The 9,687-nt window shown below is 43.9% G+C and overlaps 1 protein-coding gene across 3 annotated transcripts; it reads right to left on the bottom strand.

The window, feature by feature from the left end:
- Positions 1-644: 644 nt before the first annotated feature.
- LOC110723249 lies at positions 645-2,934 on the bottom strand. 3 transcript variants are annotated; one of them, XR_002511693.1, is made up of 3 exons: positions 2,486-2,905; positions 1,695-1,927; positions 645-1,368 (listed from the first exon to the last, which is right to left on the bottom strand). XR_002511693.1 is itself a non-coding variant. In XM_021902590.1 (2 exons), the coding sequence occupies exon 2, from the start codon at positions 1,365-1,367 to the stop codon at positions 690-692; it is 678 nt and encodes a 225-aa protein (XP_021758282.1). In that variant the 5' UTR covers positions 1,368-1,927; positions 2,481-2,934; the 3' UTR covers positions 645-689. The 3 variants fall into 3 exon arrangements, 2 of the variants coding, with proteins under 2 accessions (XP_021758282.1, XP_021758280.1); XM_021902590.1 differs by having other exon boundaries at positions 645-1,927; positions 2,481-2,934; XM_021902588.1 differs by having other exon boundaries at positions 645-1,927; positions 2,486-2,932.
- Positions 2,935-9,687: the final 6,753 nt, after the last annotated feature.

Genomic DNA, 9,687 nt, shown 5'->3' with positions numbered 1-9,687 from the left:
TATATTATGGAACTTAAACCTAGGATTTAGATTAGTCATTAATTGACAATAATTTAAAGTGATGCAAAAGCTGGTGAAATTGTGAGAATATCTGATATATTTATTTGCCTATGGGTTGAGATAGTTTTTTGTTTCAAGATTCTTACTCTAGTTTGGGCTTCATTGACAGGCTTTTACTTCGTTTATAGCATGTGAAATGAAAAAAGGTTCATTCTCTCTATAAAAAATAGGAGATATAGATTATAGTTTTTTCATATTATCATTTTTATTTCTAATTTATTATTTTATAACAATTTGCATTAGTCACATATGCCTTTTAGAACCAAGGGTCTACTAGGTATTTCACTAATTATCCATGTATTGATCTAGGTTATTACATTATTGAAGTCCATGTTCAGCAGAGATCTTAAACGACTGGTAAATCACTTGGGTAAAACATACCCAAGGGGGCTTTTGCAGCTCAATGCTTTGCGCCTGACAGATATCTTCTCTGATGATTCAAATTTTCGTTCCTACATTACAACATATTTCGTGAGCTCTCTCGCAATGCCTTGTTGTTTTATTAATTCTTCAATAATGCACTTATCACATGGTATCCCCTCTACCCTTGGTCATTTTCAGTTGATATTTGGCATGTCAGTACCAGTGGCGGACCCAGGAATTTCCGACTGGTGAGTCACAATCGATAATCAAGTATCTAAAAAAAAAAATTTACCGAAATCCATAGCTAACACTGCATTATTATGTGCACTCGTGTGCTTACCCACATGTTTTCTTATTAAATCCGATCGATTCCATGATTTGAAACCATCACTAACAAAAGCATCACCTCCAAATGCATTTTCATCCTTGAATAGATAACAAGGGAAACAATAGGCAGCATCCTTTTCCACACTATACTCAAGCCAAGTCCAAGTATCAAACCACTTAGCACAAAAGCGACGGTTTTTGCCAAAAATAGAAGTTTGAGGAAATATAAAGTCTTTGGGCTGACAAGGCTTTCTTTGAATGTAAATTCTTCTCACTAAATCTCTATCATCTTTATGAAATTGACTCATCTTTCTCCTCTTTCCTGGATCTTGTGGAAGATTAGCAAATTCATGTTCACTTAATCTTTCACCAAAGATTGGGGCATTAGGAGAACATTGGCCTTGTTCATTTTGAGGGGAATTTTGAGTGGAATAATTAGATGGAGATGAATGTTGTTCACTTTCTTGAGGTGGACATATAGTTTGTTCACTCTGTTTTGGTGGAGATATAGTTTGTTCATTTTGTGTGGGATGTGGAAGAGAAGTTGAAGTAGGATTCTTTTTAGCAAAGAAGCTAGTAATGTTTTGCAGTTCATTTGGAGTGCGTTTTCTCTTCATTCTGAAATTTGAATAAATAATCAACTAAAGCAAGCAAAATTCCCCAGAAAAATTATTTACAAAGATCATTTTACCAAACAAACCACAATTCACATAATCACATATTCACATGGTCAAAAAGGTTCAAATTTCATCTAAAACCCAACAACATTATTACATTAAGGTCATTACTCATTAACAAAAGGTTCAAAGTTTACCAAACAAACAAGTGATTGAAGACTTGAAGTGAACAACTAACAAATCAACCAAAGTTTAATAGAATTAACTAATTAGACTTGATTAAATTGAAGATTAGAATTTTAAACTAAAAATTAGAAATCAACTTACTAGCAAAATGAGAATAGGAGATTAGACTTTAGAAGAAGCGACGAAGCGAAGAGCGGTGAGCGCAGAGCACGCTCTCGACTCTCGAGCAGTGGAGCAGGGCAGCAGGCGACTGCCGACTAGGCGAGCAGCAGGCCAGCAGGCAGTATCACAGCTTGAACAATTAACAAATTCACCATTTCACAGCTTGAAATCACAAGCTCACAGGGCAGCAGGCCAGCATCACAGCATCACAGCTTGAACAAGTATGTAAAGTGTCAATTGTCAAACATTTCACAAATTCACCATTCAGAATTTCATTGAACAATTCACAAAATCACAACAATTAGGGATTATTGAAATTGAGTTGATTATTGAACAATTGAGTTGATTATTGAACAATTAGGGATTTAGGGTTCAAAGAATCAAATTTAGTATTACTAATTCATAACTAACAAGTAATATCAATTATCAACAATTAAACAAATTTAGATGAAGACTAAGTTAATTAATTAATTTATGCGAAGAGGAACTGAGGAAGACGAAGAGGAACTAAAGTGTCAAACATTTCACAAATTCACCATTCAGAATTTCATTGAACAATTCACAAAATCACAACAATATATAACAAAATTAACAATTAACAATAATCAGTACTCAGTAGGCGTCTAGGCAGCGTCTAGGGCCACTGGGCGTCTAGCGATTAGCGAAGCAATCAAGCAATTATCAAGACAATCAAGTTATCAAGTTATCAACAATTAAACAAATTTAGATGAAGACTAACTGAGGAAGACGAAGAGGAAGACTAACCTCACCTGAATTTATGCGAAGAGGAAGACGAAGGGTCGAAGGCACGAACTGCGAGTCTGCGAAGAGGAACTGACTAACTGAGGAGTGAGGAAGATGCTTACTTGCGAAGTTGCGAGTTGCGAACTGCGAAGAGGAGGACTGGAGGAGGCGATTATGGAGGTGAATAGGTGATTGATGATGGCGAAGGATTGAAGCCTTGAAGGGAATTAGGGAAGAGGCGAATTGGCTAGGGCATGAAGGATTGAAGGCCATGAACTGAAATACTGAATTCGTGAATTTGGGAAAACTGATTTTTTTTTTTTTTTTTTTTTTTAAAAAAATTAACTTAAAATTTTTTTTTGGGCCTGGTGAGTCACTTGACCCACCAGGTCTAAGCCCAAGTCCGCCACTGGTCAGTACACGGTTATTTGTAGAATTAGGGGCCAAATTTGCCATATAACATGTTTCAAAATTTTTATACTATTATGTAATTGTCTTATAAATCACTTTGTATATTTATATTGTTCCATTTGATGCCTAATTTCCTCTATTCGCGTCATGCACATCATTTTATTATCATTTTTTTTAAAAGTTCCATACTTATTGCATAGGCTTTCCATGTTTGTCCAGGCTAAAGTGCTGGCAGTGATCTTGTCAATTCCTTACCAACAGTTTTTGGCTGGTTGGTGTTCATCTGACTTACCTCTAAAGGAATAAGATGCTTCACTGGAATATGAGCCATTTGTTATGGTTGGGTGGATTTTGGACTCGTCTTCAACGCTAGATACATTAAATGTAAATGCATATGAATCTAACTTTATTCTAACCAACAATGCCCAAGCGTCTTATGCCCATCAACGAACTTCTCTATTGGTTAAAGTGATTTCCAATCTTCATTGTTTTGTGCCTAAAATTTACAAAGGTTAATTTTCTTAGTCTAATTCTTGTTTTCATGTGCATCAAAAGCATTCATCTTACTATTATCTGTTGTTAATAATCTAGCTTTCACCCTAAATTACAGAGCAGGAGAGGAATTTGTTTCTTCACAAGTTTCTTGAACGTTTGAAGCTGGATTGGCACGATCCACAGGCTGGATCTACATTCAGCTCTACTCCTCAAAAAGCTGCTACTATATACAAGAATATTCGTAACTACAATTCCCTGACCACCTCTTTCAGTTTTGATATAAAAACTTCTGCATAATTAATGATTACTTGGTATAATTTGTGTAGGTTCATTATTGGGTCATGAAGAATCCTTAATCCCTACTTTTCTTAATGATGAGGATGTACAACTATTAGGTAATTTGGCGTCTTACATGCAGTGTGCTCTTTAAGCTTGTATGATTTCTGCTTTATGACTTTTTTTATGTTGATAATGTTTAGGGTAAAAAACTACCCTAGACACGTGGCCCAATGGCCCTTGGACACGTGGCAACCTCTAAGAGGTCTACAGGGCTCCAATCCCCTAGTGACACTTGTCCATGGAACCCTAAATGAGGGACAAGTTCCCCACTATAAATAGCGGACCAAACCTCATTTATTGGGCATTCAGAAATATCCATAAATACTTGCACCAAAAAAACCGAGCGATATTAATTGCAGAATCTCTCTGAATGAGGGAGAAAAACCCATTTACTTTCCGCACTTTTACCCATCCAGAATCATACTAACTTGATCGTCGGAGGCGGAACTCCACCCAACTGGAGTTTCGTGGTTTTGCAGGTACAGGCGTTAGGCGCGCATACTCAGGATTGTAACTCTCCCGAGGGACTCCAAAAAACCCCGAAACATTTGGCGCCGTCTGTGGGGAGAGTACTTTTGAGATGGAATCCGACACTGTACCGCCTGTAGAAAGCAGCCGGCCTACGGCTTAACCTGAGGTCCACACGGACCATGATAGTGGTGACGACTATGAGGTCGACACCTATGTGGCCCCAGACGGGTCACTTCGAACAAGGCGCGTCCGTTCCAAAGAAACAAGGGAACGGGGCCAGGACAAAGTTGGTCCCAGCAACCCTAGGCGACGAAGGGCACAACCCCCATCACCAAAGACGAGGTCATGAAATTCATGACGAGTTTCAAAGGGGAAATAAAGGACATAATCAAGAAGTCAATTGGCTCAAATAAGGGTCAGTCGACAAAGAAGCCTTCTCCCTCCGGGAAGAAGCAAATCAAAGATCGAGTGCCTAATCCTCACCCCAAACCCAAGGGGACGGATGGGCCCCTGATCGACCTCTCAAAAGTTCGTTTCCCTGAATCAAGGCAAAGGAAGGCCATCCGGAAAGTACAATCGGATGGGTCTAAGAAGACTTTCTCTGATGCCCGGATGTTCATCCAAGAGAAGAGAAGTCAGCAAATGTCTGGGTCGGCCTTAACGTCGACTTACCCAGACAGTTTCCGCAATACTTCAATGAAGCATTCGGAGACGCACCAAGGGAGTCAGTCACGCGGCATGTCCGCACGTACTGGCCCTCATATCATCCAGCCGGCTCTGTATGTGCCCCAACAGCCATACATGCCGTATGAGTCACCATACATGCAGCCGTCCCCCTCTAGGGGTCAGGCGGCACATCAGGTCCAGCCCATGGACTGGCAGCTCCAGCTGCTTAACCTTGGGGAACAGCCTTCGGCTTTTTCCCAGGAGATAACCGAGGCGGCGCAGCCGGCCAAGGTTAAAAATGTGTTGGTAGGTACCTACAACGGTACCACCAACCCGAAAGATCACCTAATGACATACACCAACCTCATGTACCTACAGGGGTTGGATGATGTCGCCTGGTGCTGATGCTTCCTGGCTACATTGAAGGGCATAGCCCAACGATGGTTTGGCAACCTGCCAGCCGGGTGCATTAACAGCTTCAAGACGCTTGCATACTTGTTTGTGTCCAACTTCTCCATGAACATCCCTACCAAAAAGACAAGTCTCGACCTAGGGGCTATTCAGCAGGGAGACAAGGAGGGACTACGGTCCTATGTCAGGCGTTTCAATCTGATGAGAATTCAGATTTAAAGGCTGTCTGATGAAGTTGCATATACAGACTTCTTCAAGGGTCTAAAGGATGGGTCGACCTTCAAGTTTGACCTAGTTCGTAAGAGGGTGGCTACCCTCCAAGAGGCTTTGATGGAAGCCGAAGCCTACATACAAGCGACGGAACTCTGTGCCATCAAGCACTCGTCGGAGCCCAGACGGTCCGACAAGAGAGACAGCCGGCCAGCCCAGCCAGTCAAAAAAGAAGAGGGTAAGAAAAGAAAAGAAGTCTGGGTGGCGAATCGCTCTGGTCAGCCGTCCCAGAAGAAGCAGAGGTAGTTGGAACCGTACGTCCCCAAGTACGAGTTCAACAAGGACTGCTCCTCCATCCTCATGGAGATCAAAGACCGGTTAGCTCTTGAAAAACCGGCTGCTATGAAGAGTTCTATCAAGAACCGTGACAAGAGCAAGTACTGTCACTTCCATGAGGATGTCGGCCATGACACCAATGGTTGCTATAGCCTAAGGCGGTTATTGGACAGTCTGGCTGATGAGGGTGCTTTGTCATCCTACCTGGTGAAGTCCAAGGGTAACCCCAAAACCAACAATGGACAACTGTAAAAGAAGCCGGCTGTGAGTTCTGATACTGATGAAGAGCACATCTTCATCATAGCAGGCGGCTTTGCAGGTGGAGGTCCTACCATCCGGGGTACCAAGGATAACATCCGGAAACTATCCAACCCAGAGGATGAGGGCCAGGCGTCAAAAGACACCTTCCCTGAGGTCTTCATCTCTGAGAAGGATCGGGGTACGGTCAGGCGGCCCCATGATGACCCCATTTTCATTGAATGTAAGGTTGCCAATCAACGCGTTGGCCGGATCTTAATTGATACCGGGAGCTCGTCTGACCTGATCAGCTACCAGTGCTTGACAAAGCTCAAGTACAAGCCTAGCAGTATGCACAAGGCTCCTCAACTGCTAGTCGACTTTGGGGGAGGAGTAGTGCATCCGGTGGGGAGGATTGACCTACCCATCCGGCTAGGAGAGAAGGAGGAAGGGCGACACATGGTCGTCAAGTTTTTGGTGGTCGAGGAATTGATCGCCTACAATCTCATTCTGGGCCGTTGTACTCTCAATGAGTCCAAGTCAGTCATCATCCCATCCCTCATGATGATTAAGTTTGAGAGGGATGACGGGTTAGTCGGTGCCCTGCGCAGGGACCAGATGATGGCTAGGCAGTGCTACCTCTCAGACGTCAAGCCGACTGCCATAGCAGCCGGCCATACTGAGGAGCCCGTCGACCTTGATGACGAGGAAGCCGCGCCTGCTCCTAAAGCAGCCGGCAAAAAGAGAAAGGCGGACCAAATGGCTCCCGTCAAAAAAGAGAAACAATAGCAATCACTGACCGGGGAAAGGTCGGACGAATTCCGACCCCAGTCGGCAGATGAGAACATTGATGTCGTCCTAGATGACAGCCGCCCCGACAGAACTGTCAAAGTTGGGACGATTGCTTTTGAAAAGTGGGGAGTAAACTTGCTCCTGCTGCTGAAAGAGTTCAAAGACATTTTTGCCTTTGAAATGGAAGAGATGCCAAGCGTAAGCCCGGATCTTGCTGTCCACAAACTCGCCGTGGATCCCAAAAAGAAGACGGTTAGGCAAAAGAAGAGGGATTATGGCAAGGAGAGATCTCAGGCGGCAGCCGCAGAGGTCAAGAAGCTTTTGGATGCCGGTTCATTCGGCAATGCTAATACCCGGATTGGGTAGCCAACGTCGTTCTTGTCAAGAAGCCGAATGGTACCTGGTGGATGTGTGTAGACTACACAGATCTGAACAAGGCATGTCTGAAGGATAGTATCCACTTCCAAAGATCGACAGCCTAGTCGACTCTACAGCCGGTCATGCCTTGATGAGTTTCATGGACGCCTACTCAGGTTTCCATCAGATACCCCTATGGAAAAAAGATCAAGAAAAGACGGCCTTCGTCACTGATCAAGGGTTGTATTGCTACATGGTGATGCCGTTTAGGTTGAAGAATGCGCCTGTTACTTTCCGACGAATGATTAACACGGTTTTCATCAATCAAATCAGAAGGAACTTAGAGGCGTATATTGACGACATGATAGTAAAATCCAAGATACAGGCGGATCACCTAGCCGACCTACGAGAAATCTTCACCACCCGCAGGCGACATAAGGTCATGCTTAATCCCAAAAAGTGTGTCTTTGGTGTTGAGTCTGGGAACTTTCTCGGATTTCTGATTGATCAAAGAGGCATAGAGGCAAATCCGGTAAAAGTACAGGCGGTAATTGACATGCAGTCACCCCGCACTGTCAGGGAAGCCTAGAAACTTACCGGTTACCTGGCGGCATTGGAAAGATTCCTCAGCCGGTCAGGTGACAAGTGCCTCTATTTCTTCTAAGCAATCAGGAACAGGTCTAGATTTAAATGGGGAGAAGAAGCTAAGGCGACATTTCAGAGGTTAAAGCAACACTTGCACTCTTTTCCAAGGCTACTGAGCCCCCTGCCTCATGAGGTTCTCGGAATGTACCTAGCCGTCTCAAATCACTCCCTTAGTGTTATTTTCCTTGATGAGAGAGACGGTAAACAACTCCCGGTGTATTTCATTAGCCATGTTCTCAGAAATGTTGAGCTCTAGTACCCAATGATTGAAAATTTTGGGCTGGCCCTTTGCAAAGCAGTCAAGCGGTTGACCAGCCACTCAAGCGTCCAATGACTACTATAGAGTCATCCGACATAATGATCAAGTGGGCCGTTGAAATACAAAGCCTGGAGATAACTTTCGAACCTAAGCGGGCAGTGAAAGGACAGGTGTTTGCCGACTTCATTGTCGAAACGACCAGGCCAGTACAGCCGAAAAATACTGATCAGGTTTGGAAGTTAATCGTAGACGGTAGTTCTACAATGAATGGCTGTGGTGAAGGTGTAATTTGCAAATCTTCGAAAGGAGATACATACGAGTATGCACTACGGTTCAAGTTTCAAGCTTCAAACAATGAAGCTGAGTATGAGGCCCTGCTAGCCGATATACGCATGTGTAAGGCGGCAGGGGCAAGAAAAATTGACGCCTGCTCGGATTCTCAACTGATTGTTAGAAAATACAATGGTGACTATGGGGCTACCCATCCGACAATGCTTAAGTACCTGCAGGCGGTCAAAGAGGAGGCTAGGACACTTGATGAATTTCATCTAAGTTAGGTGCCCTGGTCAGAGAACAATCAGGCGGATGCTTTGTCCAAATTGGCCTCATCCGCCACGTGTGATACGCCTAGGTTAGTCTTTTGGGAAGTCATGGAAAAAAGAAGCATTGAACATGATCCCATTGGAGTTCTTGACCGAAACTCTACATGGATGGAACCCATACGGGATTATTTGGTAGACGACACTCTACCGGATGCCCCTTCAGAGGTGGCATCATTGAAGAAGCGAGCTTTGAGCTTCGAAATGTACAAGGAAGAGCTCTTTCGGAAAGGCTACCTCCAGCCGTTGCTGAAGTGTGTTACCCCTGAAAGGGGAAAAGAGGTGCTAGAGGATCTGCACGCGGGCTTTTGTGCTTCACATATAGGCGGCAGAACTCTAGCAAAGAGGGCTAGGCGTCAAGGCTATTTTTGGCCCACTCTTGAGGCAGACGCCATGGAATTGGTGAAGAAATGTGACAAGTGCCAGAGGTTTGGCCGCCTCATACACCGTCCGGCAACAGATCTGACGGTTATCTACAGCCCGGTTCCATTTGCAAAATGGGGCATGGACATCTTAAGTCCTTATATGCCTGCATCAGGCGGAAAAAGATACATTCTAGTGGCTGTAGATTACTTCACCAAGTGGGTGGAGGCAGAGGCGGTTAAGGGCATTAAGACAAAGGATGTCATCCCCTTCATTTGGAGAAACGTCATCACCCGGTTTAGGGTCCCTATGTCTAAGGTCTTTGACAGCGGTCCTCAATTTGAAACGCCTACCCTCAAGAGTTGGTTGGGAGATCAGAGTGTCTCACATTACTTTGCATCTGTTGGCCGGCCCTAGGCAAACGACCAAGTTGAAGCCTTCAACAAGCTTATCTCAGACGACATAAAAAAGAAGATTGAGAGAGTTGGCGGTCTTTGGGCGGATGAGTTACCTCACGTCCTTTGGGCCATTAGAACAACTGAAAAAGGGGTAATCGGTTAAACCTTGTTTCTCATGACATACGACACTGAAGCCGTCCTGCCAATTGAACTTTATGAGCCAACACTCCGAGTCATGC

This window comes from Chenopodium quinoa, unplaced genomic scaffold (assembly GCF_001683475.1).
Source record: "Chenopodium quinoa cultivar QQ74 unplaced genomic scaffold, ASM168347v1, whole genome shotgun sequence".
NCBI classification, from domain to species: domain Eukaryota; kingdom Viridiplantae; phylum Streptophyta; class Magnoliopsida; order Caryophyllales; family Amaranthaceae; genus Chenopodium; species Chenopodium quinoa.
This window is presented reverse-complemented; position numbering and strand designations above follow the sequence as displayed.